At 31.6% G+C, this 23,088-nt stretch overlaps 1 protein-coding gene across 5 annotated transcripts; it reads right to left on the bottom strand.

Annotated features, from left to right (window-relative positions):
- Positions 1 to 17,540: 17,540 nt before the first annotated feature.
- LOC112706109 (uncharacterized) lies at positions 17,541 to 23,076 on the bottom strand. 5 transcript variants are annotated; one of them, XR_011864531.1, is made up of 5 exons: positions 22,775 to 23,070; positions 21,712 to 22,176; positions 18,961 to 21,233; positions 18,073 to 18,149; positions 17,541 to 17,772 (listed from the first exon to the last, which is right to left on the bottom strand). XR_011864531.1 is itself a non-coding variant. In XM_025757237.2 (3 exons), the coding sequence occupies exons 1-3, from the start codon at positions 22,868 to 22,870 to the stop codon at positions 20,556 to 20,558; spliced, it is 1,239 nt and encodes a 412-aa protein (XP_025613022.1). In that variant the 5' UTR covers positions 22,871 to 23,070; the 3' UTR covers positions 18,948 to 20,555. The 5 variants fall into 5 exon arrangements, 1 of the variants encoding a protein (XP_025613022.1); XR_003155653.2 differs by having other exon boundaries at positions 20,479 to 21,233; XR_003155655.3 differs by lacking the exons at positions 17,541 to 17,772; positions 18,073 to 18,149 and having other exon boundaries at positions 19,026 to 19,431; positions 20,479 to 21,233; positions 22,775 to 23,076.
- Positions 23,077 to 23,088: the final 12 nt, after the last annotated feature.

The raw sequence follows: 23,088 nt of genomic DNA, 5'->3' as shown, positions 1-23,088 counted from the left end.
GTGAGAATGATCTCTTCTGGTGCTTGAATCACCCACATATATATAGATTTTCCGTCATAGTAAACCGTGGCAACCCACCACGTTTTTTGCCCATTACTCTACATAAACCGTGGTGACCCACCGGGTTTTATGTGCTTATATCTTTTCCTCATAAACCGTGGTGACTTTCCACGGTTTATGCTTGCCAAATTTGCTCCTAATCCGTGGTGACCTCCCACGGTTTATGCATATTTAGAAACCGTGGTGGGTTGCCACGGTTTACATATAAATCTGTTTTGCACAAAATCGTAACAACAAACAGATTTGCAAATTTATGTAAATAAATCTCCCACTTTATTTATTTAAGTAAATTGCCCTTTAAAATATGTTGTCATTAAAAAATGTGGCTGTTTTTTTAGTTTAAATAAAGAATTAATTATTTATCACTTTAAATACAGCTACAAAAATACACTATTTTATACATTTTATTATATTTTTGCAAAAAAAAAAATGAAAGCTAAGAAAGTAAGAATGTATTTAATTTATATTTATATTTTTAATATTTTTTGTTTTTTATATTTTATAAAAAAATAAAAAATAAAAGATAAAAACAAAAAATAAAATTTTATTTTTTTTTACAAAATTTAAAAACAAAAATATTAAAAATAAAAACACAAACTAAGCACAACATAAGTTTTTCGTTTTTGCAAATATCACCTGCAAAAACGTGGAGGAATTATTCTTCTTTTCACAATGTGTGCCGCGAAAATATAAGAGAAAAGACATTTTTTTTACTAAATGACATGACAAGTGATAAATAATCAAAATAGTTCCGCATGAATTAATTTGGTGCCCATAATCATATTTAATTAATAGTAATATTCACATGTTTTATATAAAATTAATAGTTAATAATTATTAGATAATTTAATAAATTTAATTAAATTATTATTTAACGTAATATTTTTTAATTATTAATTTTACATAAAAATAATTATACATAAATTTTTATCTTAATTAATAAAAAGACTAATTTGACCATGGTATATTCCAAAAATTATTTTGAAGTGTTTGATCGTTAAATTGATGATCCACATGCCATTTTCAAAGGCTATTTAATTAAAATTTAATTAATATGTATTGTAAGGACATATATATATATATATATATATATATATATATATATATATATATATTTTAATTAAAAAATTTCATAAAAAAATATAAAATTTAAATTTTTAATATAGTTAAAAAATATATTTAAAAACTTCTTTTAATAGTTACCTATCCTTTTAACTATTAACCCATAGTATATAAATCAGAATTTTAGTTTAATTTTTTTTAATGGTTAAGTACGATCTTGATCCCTAAAGTAGGGGGTAAAAAAATTTTTTTGTCTTCAATCTTTTTTTACTTACAAAATCGTCACTAAGATTTAACTTATTTTTAAAACCGTGTTTCGAACTAAAATATGCTTCTCCTTCTTCACCAAAATACCCAATTTCTATTCTTCTTTTTCGTTCTTCTCCATCAACAGCAACAACAATAGTAAAATCACCAGCAATAACAATAAAATCAACAACTATGAATCAAAAGGAAAATCAATAAAGCACAAGAACAATGAATCCGAATCCGAATCTGTAGCACAAGAAAAATGAATCAAAAGCAAAAACAATGAAGCCATCTCTTATTTTTTTTTCTTCTTTAGCAACAACAATGAAGCAGAAGTATAAGCAGAATTGGAAACAAAAGTTGAAGCAAAATTGAAAATAGAAATAGAAGCAAAAACAGAAGTAACAGAAGCATCAAACTCATCTCTAACATTTTAAACGTCCTATTTGTATCCCAAACGTTTCTAAATCGAATCAATGTTGTCCTACCGTCCAAATGACTAATATTTTGTTAACGGCGTTGCATACGTGGAGGTTAAGTGAGTAAGTACAAAGGTTAACATAGATACATATGCTTCTTCGCGCCCAATATACCATTCACTGTAGCAAATACAAAACGTTGAAGAATCAGAACACTTCTACGTAACATTTTCCATTCCAGTTCTCCTTACCACACACGTTTTACTCTTCTTCGAGGCTGATCACAAGGAGGGATTGCAAGGTAGTTGGCGGATCGTTGTTGGTTGTGTTGCATGAAAGCTTACACCTTTGTTCTGGTAATAGAGTGGTTTCGTTCGACAAGGTATGTACCAGGAAAAAATTTTATTTTTTAGGGTTTTATTGAGTAGTTCCACGAAGAACGATGACCATATATGAGATTGTTTGCATTTTAGGGTTTAGTTGATTTTTTGTATTCCCAGAAAAATGTTCCTTGCTTATGTTAGTTAGGGCATGAATTTACTTTTTTTTGGTGATTCAATGTGTGCTTGCGGTTGATGTTGTTTCACTATGTTTACCTGATGTAACAGGGTCTGTTGTTTAGGATGAGTTATTTTAGTGTCAAAGTTTACCACCAAGGTAGCTTTGGACTTCAAGGATGGCCTTTGAAGTATTTGGGTGGGGAGACAACTTTGATAGACTACTGCAATAAAGATGAGTGGAGCCTAATTGAGGTTTATGACATAGTGAGCAAACAAAGATATTTAAAGAAAGATATTACAGTAATGTGGTACAAATCACAGGATCAGAATACAGAAGAAGGCTTAAGGATGCTGCAAACTGACAAAGATGCAATAGATATGGTTAACATTGGGGTTAGGGAGGATATGGTGGAGCTGTAAGTAGTTCACAAAACTAGTGATATCCATGAAGAGGTTGAGGATGTACACATGTTAGGGAGTACTGAAACTATTATGTAAGTGAAGGCTAGTAGATCTGATGGGCTAGGCCCGATGGTTACATTTGAGGCCCATGCAGTTGGACAAGTGGAGATAAATTCTGGCCCAAATGTGGAGAAAGAAATTGTGGGTAAGAAAGATGGAACAAATGAATCAGATGAGGAAGAAGAGGTTAGTGATGGCATTGAGGACAAGGACTATGAACCCAAGGATGGTGAAGATGATAGTTGTGATTCATGGAGTTCTGATTCCAGAAATGATTATTGTTTAGAAGATAGTGTTGCCGAAGTTGTGTTTGGTGACAGTGATGATGACAAGGAAAGGGCAGAGGACTTAGTAGTTGTCAACATCAGGGTAGAGGATAGATTCGAGGCTGCATCAACTGAAACTCAAACAGATGCAGAAAAAGAAAGTAGGAGTGACAAAGGTAAGGAGAAGATTGTTGCAGGTTTAGGTGATGAGGAAGAAGGATACGAATATGAAGATTTTTTGGATATGCCTATTGTTGATGATGATGAAGATGATAATAGTGTTGTCAAGAAGTATCCGTTGCACAAGCAGCTAAAGGACATGAGTGAGTATAAGTGGGAGGTTGGAACTCTTTATGTCTCAAGAGAGGAGTTTAAGGATTGTGCCACTGCCTATGCTGTATACACTCGGAGGGGTTTGAGGTTTGATAAGGTTGATATTCGGAGAGTGAAGGTTACTTGCGTGGAGGGTTGTAATTGGTTTGTATACTGTGGGAAGATGAAGAATGAGCAAACATGGCAATTAACCAGCTGCCACAATAAGCATAGCTGTTATAGAGAGTTGAAAATTGGGATTATGCATGCAAAATAGTTGAGCAAGGTGTTTCTAAAAAAGATTGTTGAGAATCTAAAGATAAATCTCTCCACACTAATGAAGAAAGCATACAACAAGTGGAATGTAGAGCTGACTAAGTCTAAAGCTGCCCGAGTTAAACAGTTTGCACTTGGTGAATTACAAGGAATGTACATAGAGTAGTATTGAAGACTCTATAACTATTGTCATGAATTGCTGAGGTCTAACCCGGGTTGTACAGTTAAGTTGCAAGTGGAGAGACCACCTGAGTTTGCTTTTGAGAGACCAAAATCGGGTGTAGATTTAAGGCCAAAGTTTCAAAGACTCTATGTGTGTCTTGATGCATGCAAGAAGAGTTTTATGGTTTGTAGACTAATAATTTTTCTTGACGGGTGCTTCATCAAGACACCATATGGAGGTCAACTTCTCACGGCTATTGGCTAGGACCCGAACGATCAGATATTGCCAATAACCTATGCAGTGGTTGAAGCAGAGACTAAGGACACATGGATTTGGTTTCTTACCAATCTGTGTGATGACTTTGGCTATGACAAGATAAGGAGATGCACCTTTATGTCTGACTAACAGAAGGTACTTATTTCTACACTCACCTGAACTAAAAGTTACTTTATTGATCTTAATGTTAGTGTTAGACTTGCTGCCCTGGTGATCCTAGTGTTTGAATTGTATGAGTTATTATTTGAATTATGCATGTCCAATTCAGTTACTGATTTAATTGTGCCTATCAAATATCATACTAATTTAATTACTGCTTCAACTGTGTATGGTGGGTTTATGGTTTAGTTCCAACCTCCGATGAGCTCATTCCCGGGGTGGATCATAGATTTTGTGTTAGACATCTTTACAGCAATTTCAGGAAGAGATTTCCAGGACTGCAACTAAAACTGATGATGTGGAATGCTGTAAAAGCTACTTATTTACAAGAGTAGGAGAGAAGGATGACTGATATCCAAAAGGTTGATAATGGAGCCTATAACCACCTTATAGAGATACTAACCAGATATTGGTGCCGGCATAAGTTTAGGACTTGGTCTAAGTGTGATACCTTGGTAAACAATATGTATGAAGTATTTAACTCTGTGATTGTGGACGCCAGAGAGAAACCAATAGTCAGCATGCTTGAAAACATCAGAGTATACATAATGAGGCGTTGGGCTGATAATAGAGATCGGATAATTGAATACCCAAGAGAGGTGTTGCCCCGTATCAGGATTAAGGTTGAAAAATAAGCTGATGCAAGTGGTAAGTGGGTGAGCACATATGCTGGTCGTGACAAATATGAGGTAACTAGTATCCATGGAGGCAAAGAGAAGTTCATGGTTGATTTGAAGACTCACGAGTGTTTGTGCAGGAAGTTTCAGTTGTCTGGAATCCCCTATGCTCATGCAATGACCTGAATTAGAAAGATGTGCTTCAATGTGGACAACTTTGTTGCAAACTATTACAAGAAAGCAACTTACTCTGAGTGCTACCAACATATGGTGTATCCCCTGAATGGCCCCCAACCTGTGGGAGAAGACACAATTTGATGACGTTTTGCCACCAATCTACAGAAAACCTACTGGAAGGCCTAAACTAAAACGGAATAAAGCTGCGGATGAGAACCCAACTAAGGGAGGAGTATCTTGTGAAGGGCAGAATCAGAAGTGCTCCTATTGTTTTGCTAGAGGCCACAACAAACGGACCTGTCCAAAGAAGTGCAAAGTAGCTGCCACTATGTCGGTAAGTACTCTGCTTGGTTTTTTTCTGGTTTGGGCTTCATTTTTATTGATTGCATTCAAAGATTATAATGTGGTATTGTGGCTGTTAACTAGGCAAATAAACCTGCTGGATCTACAAGAAGAGCTTCAAGAATCATCTCTAGCACTATCTCTAGTACTATCTCTAGTCAGGCTTCTAAGCAATCACAAGCTGCTTCAAAGAAGACCACGATGTCAAGGGCAAAGAGAAAATCATCTGCCAATGATGTGAGTTCCCAACAATCTCAGGCTACTTCAAAGAAGGCTAAGTTGACCCCATCCAACAATAATTCTGGACAATAACTGAAGGGTGCTGCCAAGCCCATCCAAGCTCGTCAGCATATTCCAACTCAAGTTCATGGCTAGGACACCTCCCAAAGCATGAAAAAAAATGTGATGATTATGATGTGTGCAGTTTTATATTTTTTGGAAACTTTATTTTTGAGTAAAAGACTTCTCTTTAGTATCATTATAATGTGTGAAACTAGTTTAAAGATTATAGTTTGTTATTTCAGACCATTATTGTGGAGCAAAATGTGTAGCTCTTGTTTTTTTATTTTGCTGTGAATCTGTTGTGGTTGTAGCCAATGACAATGTTATGGTTAATGATTAAATAATATGTTAGAGTTCAGATTGTTGTTATGCTCATGAGTTGCTTAATTTAAATAGGATGTAAAATATAACATTTTATTTCATTCAATTCATTTTCACAATTCAGATGAGTTCAATAAAACAACATTGCTGCTGCACAATCTATCATTGCATTTAATTACACATGCACAATCTAGCCCTTCATCAAACTTAATTCAACAAAATATCATTTCATTACAATTTCATTGAATTCAACAAAACACCAACCAGTTCAACATCACTGCTATTTCTAAGCCAAAATACAGAGCACAAGTTAGGGATCTAATAATTTTCTCCTAACCCTCATCATCTTCAGCAACATCATTGTAGTAAAAGTCTCCCAAATTTGGTGGTGGTTGTTTTTTCACAAACCAATATTAGTGCAACTGTCCATCCAACTAAAACAACTCCCACTGCAACCATGAACCTGAACTCAACCTTATCCAATTTGCCCTTCAAATTTTTTACCTTCATTCTTAACCTTGAAACTTGTGGGGGATCTTCCTCTCGTTTTGTCCATACAAAATAGCCGCATTCTTCTCCAATCTAGGCCAAACATGAGACAACCGAGTCACACCCACAGATTGTCAAAACATATAACTCAACAACAAATAAACACATGGCTAAATCTCACCTCAAAGTTAACACAACCTCAGAACCTCCGCCTAGGATTTTCTACTGTCGATGAGGTGGCGAGCACAGGCCGTTCACCACAGTAGCAAGTTGTCCTCCTTCGACGTGCCTAGTTTTTATTTTATGTCGCCTGCTTGCTGCTTTGCGTCGCTTCAGATTGGCATTCTTCATACTCCATCCTTTTTCAAGCAGAGGAAATCGAGCTTCAGAGAAGGTGCAGCAGCAAGGAGGAGATAAGATTTTGCAATTAGGATTTTGAAGAGGACCATTTTTTGCTGTTTATCTATTTATTTTTTCTTTTCTTTTTAATTCAATAATGGTAACAAACAAACGCCCTGCCATCGTGTATACTAATGTCCACGTATGCAACGCCGTTAACAAAATGTTAGTCATTTGGACGGTAGGACAACATTGATTCGATTTAGAAACATTTGGGATACAGATAGGACGTTTAAGACGTTAGAGACATGTTTGAGACTTATCCCGAACATTGGGGACATAAATGATACTTTACTCTATTTTTAAAACCGTCCTTCGGACCAAAATATGCTTTTCCTTCTTCACCAAAATACCTAATTTCTATTCTTCTCTTTCGTTCTTCTCCATCAATAGCAACAACAACAGTAAAATCACTAGCAATAACAACAATAAAATCAGCAACAATGAATCAAAAGAAAAATCAATGAAGCACAAGAACAATGAATCCGAATCCGAATCTATAGCACAAGAAAAATGAATTAAAAGCAAAAACAATGAAGCCATCTCTTATTTTTTTTTTCTTCTTCAGCAACAACAATGAAGCAGAAGCATAAGCAGAATTGAAAACAAAAGTTGAAGCAAAATTGAAAATAGAAATATAAGCAAAAATAGAAGTAACAGAAGCATCAAAATTAAAAATACAAAGAATCAGATGCATAATTAGAAACAGAAGCAGAATCAGAAGCAGATGCATAATTAGAAACATAAATAGAATCAGAAGCAGAAGAATTAAAAACAGAAGTAGAATCAAATGTGAAAGTAACAGAAGTAGAAGAACAAAGAGGACGGAGAGTGCGATGATGCGATGATGTGGAGGTAACAGATGCGGAGGACGCCGTCGTTACGGCGACAACAACAAGGAGGGTGAAAGTGCGACGATGCAACGCTTGTTGAGGGACTGGGCAGACAATGCGACGCTTGTGAGGAAGAGGAGCAACGGGATCTGGCAGCGAGCACCGAACAATGAGGAGCAGCGGCAGCAGCAGTGGCAGCGAGGACCGAACGACGAGCAACGGTAACGACAGCGGCGGCGGATTCCCTTCCCATTCTCTTTCCCACCTTCCCTTTCCCCGCTTCTTCCCTGGAACACTTTCCAGAGTCATTCCCTTCTCCATTTCTCTTATCCCGTTTCCTATTTTTTCTTTTTCTTTTTGTATTTTTTTAGTTAGGAATACTTTAATAATAAAAATTAAAATTTTGATAAAAATAACGATTTTAAAATTAAATTAAATCTTAAGAATGTTTTGTAAAGAAAAAAATGGTTGGGGACGAAATATGATAAGCATAATTTGAGATAAGATTTATTTGTGTACTAGAATTGTAAATAAAAATGATTTAGTTTCTATATATTTTTTTTAAACCATAAAATATATTAAGATTAAATTTTCATTCTTTTGATTAACCACACATATTTGTTAGTTATAATATATATTAAATTAATAGGTACATAACTCTGTACCTATTAGTACACTCTACTATAATATATATTAATTGATGCACAGTTAGTGTAAAGAAATTTTACATGTATATTTAATTACATAACGTCATATATCAATAAAAATTAATTATCTTTTACATTGACTGTGTAAATAATTATTTATCCCAAAGAATAGATATTATATAACTGTATAAAACGCTTTTTTTGTTATATATATCTCACTCTCATATCTACTAAAAAGTTTGTTATTTTAATTAATTTTTTTCATTCATTATTAAACATGTTTAGGGACAGAGGACAACATTGAGTTGATAAAATTAAAATCACGACAAATTAAAGCTTATTACTACTCTAAGTGTGTTTCAACTCTAAACATGAATGAACCTTTCTCATCTTCTTGTAACAGATAATATACAATGTACAAAATCTTCCTTGTTGGCACTGCTTTAAATAGTTAAACATATCATCTATACAACTTACTTTTTAACATTTATGTCACATGAAATTCTCCAAACGCCTGAACTCATGTCGTTTATTATTATATGTGTTTCAAACTCATTCGATCACTTGTTATTTGGCATTATTCTCTGTATCTGTTTGCCATTTTTATTTTCTACTTTCTAACTTGAGGTGTAGGGTTATTTCACTTCCAAAGGAGGGGAAAATAAAGAAACAACCACTTGGTAATTTAAATTGAAAAAAATTTACGTACAGTTGTCTTTACGTAAAGTTATTAGTTAAAAGTCGTTAGATAATTTAACATATTTAACTAAATTGTTATCTATCGATTCCCAACTGTCAATTTTATATTAAGTCAACTACATGTAAGTTTTCACTTTTTACCATCCATTAAATTCTTCTATTTTTAATCATTTTTTTACAAAAAAAAAATTAAATATAAATGTGATATTCTTTCTCTTTCTAGCATTTAGGGATAAAAATTAAATATATTAGATTCGAAAAATCTTTTCTAAAAATAGAAAAATAACATTATAAAAAGCTAATTAAATTATTTTATTAATTAAATTTAAAAATTGAGTGAAGGATAAAATTTTAAAGAATGAGTATTATTTCTCTAATATCACATTTAATTCTAAATAAATAATAATTAAAATATAAATACATGTTATATTAAACAGTCAAATATATTAAATTATTATTAACTATAATCTGTTGGAATTTTTTTCAAAATTCTTTAACCCAAAGATCGTCCATGTTAAATCATTAAGAAATAAAACACTTTAATGCAGAAGCGTACTTGAATTCATAAATATGAATTATGATTGGAAGAGTCTCGATCTTGTAGTCTTTTGATGGAAAAAAAGCGATAAAGGCGGTTTTGATATATTGATGACCGAAACCTTGAAAGTACTGTTTATATTTGAGCATGACACCCATTAAACCCCAAAGTTCAAATAAAATAGTATCTAAAGTCCAAAAGATAATATATCTAAAATCTAAAAAATAATTATCTAAAGAATAAAAAATAATATATAGTTTTATTCTCATTTAATTCCAAATCAAAAGTAATAATAACTTATTCAATTTAACATTTATAACAATAAATAAAATTACTATTATATAAATTATTTAATTTGAAATAGTATAATTTATGATTATAATTAATATATGTATTGTTCACAAATAAATTAAAAAATTAAAATAATTTTCTAACATAATCTTCGTATAAAAATATTTTTAAATGAGTAATATTTTTACCGACATTGATATTGATGTATGTAATATAGATATATACACATGCGAGTATTGACATATCATATATCCTTTTCAAGGAAAGGATGATATTTCCTTAATGGAATTCATTTCATCATATTTAATGCATGACTAAATTTTACCAATATATATATATATATATATATATAGGGTAAAAGAAGCCACGGCATATAATACAGAGTGGGTTTGTGTCTTGTTCCGATCTCTCTCACAAGAAGCCTCATTAGTTTCATGTGACATAATGGTCCAAAATGGTGCAATGCTCCTAATGCCTCTCGTCACCCTCCATCTTCCACATATAAATATATATACACTTTAAGGTTGGTCGAGTGGTCAGCTCACTCGTCTGCTCGATTAAGTGTCGAGGATTCAAATTTCACTTTGTATATGCAGTAATTCATTGACTAGTGACAGATCCTTAAATAAAGCTTAAATTCGTAACGAATTAGTCATTCACTTGTTGAGTTAGGGGATACTATAAACAACAAAAAATATATATCCACTTTATTTATTACTTAATTATTTTATGACATTAACAAATGGATCTACATACACTAATAAGCTTAATCATTAATAAGCAATAATGTTGAATTTGTTGATCATATATTCATATATTAATATTCACATATGTTTTTTAAAAATGGGTGTTTAAGTGATTATAGATGGCATTATTTAAAAAAAAAGTCTAACTAGGTTAGTCAATAATAATTAATTAACTCGTTCGTTTAATTAAGTGTTATAAATTTAAATTTTAACTTGTGTGTGTAATAATTTATATGAAATGTTAGTTGTTTTTTAACTTTTAGCTTTTAACCAGCTTTTTTAAAAATTTATTATTATTTAATTAATTTATAAATATTCATTTTTACATATTAGTTGCTTACAAAATCAAAAGAACTATTTATTTTTTATTCTTTTTTTTCTAAAAATTGAATAAAAATAATATTTAAAAATTATTTAATTATACTATATATTAGTTAATAACAAATATTTAAATAAAATTTTAATCTGAATTTTTAATCCTTTAAACTAAGAAATAATGTGAGATACAAAAAAACGTAACTGTAATGACATCCCAAAATTTCCACCACTCTAGACTTTAAAGTTATCACATTTTCATTTGTCGTTGCTTAATTGGGAGAATGACAAGTTTAAAACCAAAGAAGATATACTAAAGAAAGAAAGAAATAAAGTAAAGAAAGTGGGTTGACAAAACAGCCATTACCACTTCTCATGCGTATTTATTTATTTATTATTTATCTTTTGGCTACTGTTGTTTTGGCAAGGGCTAATCAAATCAATGATTGTGAACACTCTCTTTTGATGATTATTTAACTTTAATGATTCAGTTAGTCATATCTACTTCGATAATGGCAAGATAATCATGTGTTTCTATTGTACAAGATTGAGAATATATGAAAGAGCTTTAGTAATCATATATTCAAACCATGCTTAAGATCTTAATAAAAGCTACTCTAATTAATTAAATAATACTTTCTCATTGGTTCAATTAGTTCAACACTCATGCTCACTCAACAATCTAAAATATTTATAATGCTAGAAAAAAAATTATAATTTATTTTATTTAATATTTAATAAATATTAAATAAGATAAAATTTGGTTATTTTTTGTTAATTTTTTTATTATTAAATATTTCTGATAAAATATATATTATAGAAAAAGGAGTTTGAAATTTTTGTGTGATGATTAAACATCAATTTTAATATATTCTTGATCACTTTACAAGCTAACATTTTTGTTTTATAAGATTAAATGAGCCAAATTTAGACCAAAAATAGCCAAATTTAATTATGTTTAAGTAATGATTTTAATTAAATAAAAATTCACATGTAATTTTTTTGCATGAAGTTAATAGTTATAAATTATTAAATAATAATTTAATTAAATATATTAAATTATTTAATTTCATATAAAGATAAGAGGGCTGTTACACATACAAGTCTTTTTGGCTTACAAGTCATACAAGTTGGCACAAGTCCAACAAAACACACGCATTACACTTCCACATTCAAGAATAAATAAACGCACGTTATTCAACCACTTCCTGTTTCCAAAGCGCACTACTCACCATACATTATGAATGACTCTTCTTCTTCTTCCTCTATGAAAACGAGTTTCTTGTCAAATTTGAAGATAATGGAACTTCAGAAATACACCCAAACGATTACAGAAATACACCCAAACGGTTACAGGAATTCACCCAAACAATTATAGAAATACACTCAAAGGATTACATAAATACACCAAAAGGATTACAAAACTATACCCAAAGGATTTAAGAAATACACCCAAAATTCGTTGAAGTACACCTTATGCATAATTCAGAACTCTTTCTCTTTCTCCTCCTCATCTTTTGCTGCTTCTTCTTTTTCAAAAATGATTTCAGAGTTTGATGTCAAAAAACAATGAAAATCGAGAATAACGAAAAAAGAAAATAGAGAGAAAAGCACGTAAATAAAGAAGGAGAAAGAGAATGCAAGAAACGAAAGAAAAAAAGAAGAAGAAGAAAAAGAAGAAGAAGAGGAAGAAGAACGTACAGCAAGAAGAAGAAGAAGGTGCAGAGAAAAAAATAATGGAAATCGAGAATAACGAAAAAAGAAAATAAAGAGAAAAACACGTAAATGAAGAAGAAAAAAGAGAAGGTAAGAAAGGAAAGAAAAGAAGAAGAAGAAGAGGAAGAGGAAGAAGAACGTACAGTAAGAAAAAGAAGAAGGTGCAGTGAAAATGAATGTGTAGTATAGTTCAAAGCGCGTTATAACTTATAAAGACTTGTATAAAAAAACGCTTGTATGTGGAGAATTATTTTATAGATAAATGATGTGAAGTTTCATCCATTAAGTAGTTCAAATGAAAATCTTTGTAGACCAAAAAAAGAAGAAAAGATAAAGCATCTTTAATAAACAAGGACATAAGGTTAATGATAAGTGTAATAGTGAATGTACTATGCATGGTGTCTTATTCGGCCTCCAACTCCAACTTTCTTACCATATAAAATATAAATAAATATTGTTTTATTGTTGTGTTGAAGTCACAAGTAATTAAGTTAGGCCCACCAAAGGCCTGCTCCCCCATGTGATCATAGCAAAGGATCTTTGACTAATCTTCTTTTGTGTTTCTTTTTCCATTAATCATAAGTAATTATTATGGCTCACCAAATTTATTACAAATAACATAACATAACATACACTGCAGGCCCTGTCTCATGATCTGAATTCTCAGGCATACATATCCCATTCTCTCTTTTGTGTTGTGTTTGTCTTTCACTCAGATGCTTCTTAATTAACCTATTTAATAATTTCTTTCACTTTAATTGTTTCACATTTTCTTATTTGTCGTCACTTCCCAATTTTCATTGGAAGCAGACGTGTAAATTGTACCTTGTGCAATGCAAGATCAGAGTCGTACTATTATTTGTACACAATAATAATAATAATAATTTTATATTATAAAAAAAAATTTAAATGTATTAAAAATACCAATGTTTTAATTATTTTAACTATTGATTTTAAATTAATATTATATATATATATTTTATAATTTAGATCAACGGTTAAAACAATTGAAACATTAATATTTCTGATATACTTAAAACTCTTCCTATATTATATACATATATTAAATTTGTCTTAAAAGGAATATGTGAAATGTTATCAAGAATGGATTACAAAATGAAAAAAGAAAACTTTTAATTTTTTCCCTCATGTTTATATAGTGCCATATTTTTAAAATACATAAGCATCAACATTCAAATGGCATAAAATTTTTTTTATTAATGTATGCTTTTAAAAAAAAATTATTGCATAATTTTCAAATAAAATATTTTGACAGTAAAAATTTAAATCACTAACAATTCAATCATAAAAAAATAAAACTAATTCGATATTAATCAATGATGGGTAAATTTGACAAAATATCCAAAATATTCAATCAGCTATCTATTTGAATAGTTTTATTGAACTAACTTAATTTTTTATAAACATAAAGTTAATTTTTATTTTTCATAGTTAAAATTAGTAGTGCTTAAATCTTTTATGATAAAAAATTATAATTTACTCTCAACAAAATGAGATAAAAAAAATTGTGTATAGAAAGATAAGTATTGAAAAAGTAAAAATAGCAAAGTTTTTGTTTTTTCAATGTGTCAATATTATAAGAAAATTTTGTGTAAATGACTAAAATAGTACATAAAAACTCTATGTTGCTAACAAAAATAATTCTAAAAGATATAAGAGACAAATAAATTTTTGAAAAATTAAAAAATGTGATGAAAAAATATTTTTCTCTTTAGTAGCAAATATATTTTGTACATACGACTTACACATTTTTGTAGAACATTTGAATACTTATTTTAAAGGAGCATGCGAAAAATTAGAGAAAAATTCAACCACTAGACCACATTTTCATTTTTTTAAATTTTTTCAATCATTAAAAAAAATCACGAAAACAATTTATTTTGTATAAACTTCAAAATTATTAAATTTTAAGAATAAAAATATTATTTTCTAATCATACTTACAAAAAATTATATCAAAATTTAATATCTAAAACTATTTTTGAGAATATATATGTTTTTTTTTTAAATTTGTTTATGATTCGTATTTTTGATATTATTTTTCTCAGAAATATAAATTTTTGGGTAATACTTTATTACTTTACCCAACAGCTTTTAAACCAAATACAAATATTACTATTAGGTGCAAAATATGGACATAAATATAACATCTCATGTTTAAATATATGTACAACAAAAATGAATCTCTTCAATTTGGTTCCAAATATAAACATACTCAAATGAGTGTGACATCCACTAACTTTATTAACGCTTGTCTTCAAATATTAGGCGTTATTATTAGCCTTAATTATCAAAGAAAATTTTCCAAAACATGAGAACATGCAAGCAGTTTGAAATTCAGTGGTGTGAAATTACAAAAATTATTTTTAATATGGAAATGAGATGGTATTTTAGTTGAATATTAATATTTAAAATATATTAAATCATAGTGTTTCAACACGCTTTTCACGTGTTTCAACACATTTTCCATGTGTTGACCAATATATTGTCACGTGTCTAACACGCTTTCTATGTATTGCAACACGTCCCCCCACGTGTTGACTTTTCACCTACAAAATCCACCCATATCTAATTACACCAAATAATTTCATTTTTAAAAAAAATACTAATATTTTTTTCATATAAAAAAAAATCAGCCGGAAAATTACTTTGAGTATTTGACAACTGTTTCTTAACTCATTCACTCACATGATGATGATGATGATTGCTGAAAACGTCATCAACAGCATAGTACTATCCATAGACACTTTACTTGTGAATATAGCACCAACCTGGAAAGCACACCATCATTCTTCACACTTTCACATATAATTTCCCTTTTATGATAATCTTACACAACATCTTGAAGGTACAATTTATTTACATATATAGAATCTTCATTTCCTGAAGCCTCTTGTAATATAGTGACACAATTTACAGTTAAAAGTTATCTGATTTCTGATCCCAGACCCTCTTAATAATAATGCCAAGAAACCAAATGGTACTTTAGACAGCTAGACTAATTAAGTTATTAGGACCTACTACATTCATTATTAATTGTTAATTAATATTAATAGTAATTGTCATAAACATGTTCAGAATATTACAGATGTTATGTCTGATAGCGACATGTACCAAATTTAGTGTTACCAGCTATGTTTTCCATAACCAATGCCTAAAGAACTCCATTTGTGGGTGTGGGGAGGGAGGGTGGCTCGAGAAGTGATGACAAATAATAGAGCTAGTAGCAATAGCCAATTGCAGTTCACAAAATATGTATTTATTTTTTTAAATTTTTTTTGATTTCTCACGGTATTTCTCAACCCAACAGGTTAAGAACTAATCCGTCGCGGATTTGAGTTCCATTTAAGGGTCTGCCACTGACCAATGAGTTGCTGCATGCACAAGGTGGGATTCAAACCCCGATACTTGCTTATGCGGACGTGTGAGCTAACCACTCGACACTTGCAATTCACAAAATATGCATTTATTATTTTTATTTTTATTATTTTTATTATTGAATTGAGTATACCATTAAATTAACTTCACTCTGATAGATAAAAAGTAAATCAATTAAACGTATAAAGAAGTGTGTTTTATGAAAATATTATCAGAAGAGATTTATCACTCAATTAGTTTGAATTAAATATATATTTTTTTATTACCATTAGATTGCTGTATGTACAAAATGATATTCGAGTTTGCGACAATTACTTAAACAGGATGAGTGAAAATTTATTAGTTTAGCACGGGAGAAAAACGGTGTGCAAAAATTGTCTCATATGGAGAGTAATGCCCCATTTCACCTAAAAGTTGAAAAAGAAAACCCAAATTTAGCGGAAGAAGATACAGCTTTGTCCATAGGGCATGCTGGCAATATCAAATTCTCAAAAAGGAGGGAGTAAAAAATAAATGCAGTTTCTTTGAGGTCCTATCACTAGACTCTTTTTGCCATCCTTTTTGAGAACGACTAAACCTCTATAATTATACTATATGATGGGGACATTGGATGTTACATTAGAGTTCATGCTTATAGTGGCATCATCTAACATATTGATTAGGAATTTTGTTGAAATGGTAAGAAAGAGTGTCCATGTGTTGGGGTGAGTGGTGTGATATCTTACGTAACCTTCAGGAAATACAAACAAATGGAGAGACACATGTCCTGAAAGAGAAAGAGCAAGTACTCCTCGACCATAGAACATGTCACTCCCCACCATATAGAGAGGGAAATGCTGAATGCATATGTGATATGTGCACTTTTTATTTTTTTAAATGATGGTAAAAATGATGTTTTACTAAAATGTATGTTAAAATCGTGTAATATAAAGACATAGATATCCAAAAAATTTTCTGAGCCAAAAGCAATTTTGTTGAGTGACAAACTTTTACTCTGCAAATGTTGAATCATGTTTTTTCGCCACTACTAAAAAGACTTTTTGGTCCTAGAGAATTACTTTCATTCATATATATATGAATTGAATATTTTTCATGGATTTGGGTAACAACCATTAGAAGATCCATTCCAATATATAACTTATTATTGAAAGACTAATGCAATGCATGTTTGAAGCAAAATCTAATATGTCATAATGACCCAAGATGAGTCCATTTGAAAAAGCGACATAACCTCGAAATTACAGAATATGACACCTTGGTCATGATGGGGTGGTAGATGGATGACAGACAGTCAACAAAATCTGATTGATTAAGCATCTAATTCAAGCATACACTTTAGTAGGAAGCAAAGGTGATTAATGAGCACAACAATGAATCACATAGACATTATTTAAAATAAAAAGAAAAAAATTCAGATAATTTTATTATTGCTGGCCAAGGACCATCTAACTCCTTGCAAATGATTGGTTAAAGCAAAAAGACCTATCAATATATAATTATATATAGCAAAGCAGGCGCCTAACAAATTTGAAAGAAATTCACTGATGATATATTATGAAACAAAATGTGATAATATGTGAAAATTATTTAGCTAGAAAAGCCACCCCGAAGGCCCCAAGACCTTAATAATAATAAAAAATAAAACAATTATATATACAAAGTGTGTTATTGCTGTTGTTGGCTTGTGAATGCATCAAGGAATCTTCTTCTTTAGTCAAGTTAAGTTTCCTTCTGACAAGTCCTTTGGAAAGGTCAAAGCTGTCGCCACAAATATAAAATTATTTTGAATTTCAAAATTGGTATCACAGACATGTCATGCAATAGCAAATTTGAAATGTTCATTTCATTTATAAACTGTGCATAGTGGTTGCTCAGCAGTATTTTGTGGAATCTTAATTAGTGGTATAGCACCAATGACCCAAGAAAAACGGTCTCTAATATCTTAATGAATAATGTTATATATATTTTAGACAGAAGAGAATTGTTCAATACCTTCAATGGCCAAATAATGCAGTTAGAAGGAAAATGACATTTTATGTTTGTTCATTTGTTGATTACCTATTACCATCAGAGTAGAGCTCAGACAATTGATTGTCATCACCGACAGCCAACAATTATACTGACGATTTGAAGCCCTACATATCAAAGAGAATTGAAAAATTTGAAACTTACATCACTTTCTAACAATGGTGACAACTGACAACAGAATTTAAACCATCATAATGCCATTGAAAATGGTTGGTCAATGATATACATATACATATACATATACATATTTATTAGGTCTTTTAAGTTAGTTCCATTTTTGAAAGTATTCCAATCTAATCATAATTAATCATCAACCATTAGCATAAATTGAAAATTTGTGTTTTGTATTTACAAATTTTGAAGGTAAGTACAAACTTGATATGTGCTCTAAATCTACATGCATTGTCCTCATTCTTTTTTAGCACAACAACTCTGTCCACTGCATGGCATTTTGAATGTATATAGATGACCATAGTTAAATCATTTCACATTTATGCATTAACAGGATGTGAATAGACATAATGTTTAAAACTACAGTTTGAACTGATACCTAAAGTTCATTTGGGTTTGAAGCTAGGGAGTAGTAGGGTTGAGGTTACTCAATCATAGTATTGATTGTCAACGTAGTGTGTAGCCACACGGGATTGAAATTTGTTCCCTGAAGAATCTCTTGAAATAACAGTTATCTGGTTTCTGTTAGGTAAATTTTTTTTTTTTTTGGTATTATCTGTTAGGTAAAATTTAAAGATGGCAATATCAATCATTACCCCTAACTCTACCATGCTCGCAAGAAATCTTAGTTATGCTTCATTATCATTCCCAAATCTGTAACCAACTGGGATTCTCTTTGCAAGAATTCCTTACACAATATATAAGAAAAGATAAATACTGTTCTGCATAAGAGATTGCTCAAATCACCTGAAATCAGTGGAATCTTCTGTAGAATTCCTATTTATAACAATTTAATCTTCCAGGCATGAGTGTTTTCTCATCTCAACAGCAAAAGGTTATTTCTCATTCCTTGTTCTGCTTAACTATTATATATCTTGTCAAATATAGGAACAAATTTGGACTCATGGATTAAGATTTAACTGAGGTATATTGACATGAAACCAAAACTGGAAAAAGGGAAAAAGTTAGCAGTTATGTAAAGTACATCAAACTATTTGCCCCTGCATCAGCTAAACTATACCAAATAATCACTGTAGAGATCCATTCTGCTCTCCCAAATGCTCAAGCCCTAGATTCACTTGAACCAATCACGTGAATGATCACTATTTTGTACATATACTGAAGAGGCTTGCTACAACACTTAAAACGTGGTGCATGCATGCATGCGAACATATGCAACCATGTCATATAATATAAGCTCCTCTAGGGTTTGAAATCCTGCTCTAAAAAGGAACAAGCCAAATTCAACATTACATTAAGTGGTATAAACAGTGATGGTAAGTAATGGGAGCTATTTCTTATTAATTAACAGATAATAGATCAAGTTTAAGAAGACAATCCACAAACTTATGCGCATTTGTTATTTCGATACTCCGAAGATGTATTGACACTAGTTTGGCCTTTGACTTATTACCAATCAGTTTTGTTAATTTTAGGACCAATTTGGTATCAATATTATTCCCCTTTATCATTCTCTCCTTTCTGAGGGTATGTGTTAATAGACAAATACCAAACAAAATGAGTTAAAAATTGTAGACTACAAAACTCCTGACAACCGGTTTGATTCAGATTATTAGAAATTTAATGTATTTGTGTGTTTCACTGTTTTGCTTAAAGAGAGAGAAATGAACATAGGTGTGAAACTATTAGATGATTGTCATAATTGGGTACAATGTCATAGGATAACAACAGCAGCAACAGCAGTCAATTTATTGAGATGATTAACTCAGCACCTTGATTCACAAATAGAATAATAAAATTTCTCAAACTTGTTTGTAAAGAAAAGCTGCCAGAGCACCTAATCCAAATCAATAAAATGACTCTTTATTATTTTTTAAATAATAATATTGCTAGGAATGCTCAAATAGAGACATTACTCCCTTTAATTTTTCAAACTCTAAACCATGGTATTCAAAGTGTACTTAAATAATAAATAACCTGCCTCGAGTGAGATCATCGAGCTGACTAATATGAGGATACAACATCCTTTTCATCTCAGTTCAACACACCCGCCCCCCAATGTTTTTTTAAAGCAATTGTTAGGATTTCAATACAAAACCTAATTTGGGAAAACAAGTTAAAACCACTTGAACTAATCAAGTTTTGAACTAAAAAACTATTAAACCATTGATATTTAATTTCTGTAATTTAACTGAACAAAATTGTGTTCTGTATTTAAAAGTCCTCAAGGGATCTTGTAAGAATGTAATGAGGACGAACTTCGAATAATTACGAGTAAACAAATCTAAACAAAGAATGGTTTACCTATACATCTTGATGGAAGTGTAGCAAGAACCTGAAAACTGCATGGTATATAGATAGCAATAGGCAGAGGACAATCATCACAGGGACCATTCAGAGCGAAGCATTAAAGCAGCTACCATGGAATCCCCATGCATGACATATGCAAGGCCAGGCTTCAAGCAAAGTTTATTACCCATGTTAAATTTTAGATAGGATTCAGCCTGAAAATGATCACTGGTTGAATCTCCAATCATCCCACTGAGACTAACGCCCCAGCCAAGTGGATCTTCAGAAACATCAGACATGGTTAGAGCCCACTGAACAGAATTGAAATTTGGATCTTTCATCTCGATCCAGCCTCCCAATTTTACAAAGTCGGCAAGTTCAGACTCCGCCATCAGAGCAATGGAACCAGTTGAGACCTGTGTCCTTGCTTCCACCCATGGTGATACTTCAGGTACTGTCTCGGATACTTTATGTCGCCTGGACAAGACTATTGGAATCATATGAGCTCCAACTTTTCTAAATTGCGCAAATTGTAAAGGCACTCGTTGAAGACCCAGAAGAGACAGCTTCCCCCAAGAAAATTCAGATACAATTTTCCCAAAAGTGCTGGATATACTCTCCATTGTATTAGTCCCAGTTGGCATTCCAAGTCCAGCAACAAATTGAGCCAATGAAGCAGTTATATTTGACTTCCTCACAGTTATGCCAATACCACTACCATTGTGCAAATTTAGAAGGGGAGGTCCAAAAGAGGAGAAGTCTGTAAGGCCCTTTCCAAGGTAAATGCGCAGAAATATGATATTATTATGTCAGGGATCTAACTAGCAAAAAGTAGAAAAGAAAAATATACATTGGCAGTATACACGAATCATGGTGGTGTTTTTCTACTCTATGCAAAATACATTTATCTAGTGCCTCATATTATAAGAATTATATCTAAAGTGAGCAATAGTCTAGTTCATTAAGTTATGAAATCTATCAATCGGATAAAACTGATGTAAGATAAACCATTCATTTTGATTCTAGATATACACTGGTAAACCTCAGGGTTAGTGTATAACAGCTTCCCAAGACAAACCACATTCATGTAGAGAAAACACATGTTTAAAAACTTTGAGAGCTCACTCCATCCTTGAAACTTCTAATACTGAATTTTAATGAGAGTATCACACTAAATGGTAGTTCCATCACATTCCAACAGTGAACATTACTAAATTCATCAAAGAGAGGCACAGAATCAAATAGTACCTCATCGGAAGAATTTGAAGCAATTCCAACATCTCTACATTTAGCTCCTATTGGGATAGCCATCAGAGATAACCAATCATTAACATTTTTAGTATAACTGAGTTTTGCTAGAGAAAGTGGCATTTCAAGGACATCATTGGGGTGCTCCTTCCCGTTTTGACTTGTCACAAACTCTGCAGCAACAGTATCTTGCCCAATGTTGGTTTCAAAAATGAACTTTGATCCAATGCCAGTTCTTATTCTGGACGTAGTAATGGCATCTAAGCTCTGTTGATCAAGGCTATCCATGATCAATAAAGCATCCTGCATATCGACCCTTCCTCTTACATGAGTGGTAGATTCCTGGAAGGGACCTCCCTTGGATGATTTATAGAAGGAAAGCAATCTCTCAACCTTCTCTTGTCTGTCTCTGAGTTTCATAATGTCAGAGAATGCTTCTCGGTTTAAACGTTTGAGGATTTGAATCTGGAATGATCATAGTGGAAGCAACCATCAAATAATCATAAAGTATCACTGAAGAACTATGCATCCATTTGACAGGCACACCTTTTGGTGTTAACAATACGAAACAGACAAAAAACTAGCTTAAGAGTTAGTTTTGTTATGCCAGCTGTCACTTGTGTAACTGAGTTTATAGTCTGTTATGCAAGGTTGTGTTTGATAAATTAGATACACACAAATACAGAGACAAAAAGAAGCAAAAATATGTTTATAGAACACAAATTTCATGTTATTTTCTATCATTTACAAAAATGTGTATAAGGACTATTCATGCACACTTATTTCAGTGAGTAAAATCATCAAACACTTTCTTCACACTTTTCTCTTACATTTCTCTTTCAGGCTTAGCACTGATACCTTCACAGCGGTTCTTCTTTTGAATCATAAAAGGAAGAAGCATAGTGCGAATGTAGTAGTATAATAGGATTAACGTTATCCAATTCAGATGAAACCACAACAAATAAGCGAATGCAACAGGTTAAACAGAATCAACAAAGTTGAATGAATGAACGAAGAAGAGACAAACCTAAACGCAAGAGATAAGAAGGAGAAGAAAAGGTACCGGATTGCGACGAGGATCGAAGAGTCCATGAAAGAATTCGTTTCCGGATTTAGCGACGGCTTTCAATTTGTCGAACACTATGTTTGCAGGCTCCATTAAAGCACGACCTTATCTGAACTGCAAATGCTACTGATTACTAAATGAAGCCTCCGTCGAGTCGCCGGCGACGACGCTGTCAAGTGTTGATGGAAATGGAAAATGGAAGCTTGGAGTCGGAGACAGCTGCGGCTTCGGGTCCAACCCCAACAAAGGGAAAATTTTGGGTCAGATGGTAATTTTTGTTTATAATGGGCCACGAGCCCAAAAATGAAGAA

This window comes from Arachis hypogaea, chromosome 8 (genome assembly GCF_003086295.3).
Source record: "Arachis hypogaea cultivar Tifrunner chromosome 8, arahy.Tifrunner.gnm2.J5K5, whole genome shotgun sequence".
Classification (NCBI taxonomy): Eukaryota; Viridiplantae; Streptophyta; class Magnoliopsida; order Fabales; family Fabaceae; genus Arachis; species Arachis hypogaea.
Note: the sequence above shows the minus strand (reverse complement) of the source record. Positions and strands in the feature narration are given on the sequence as shown.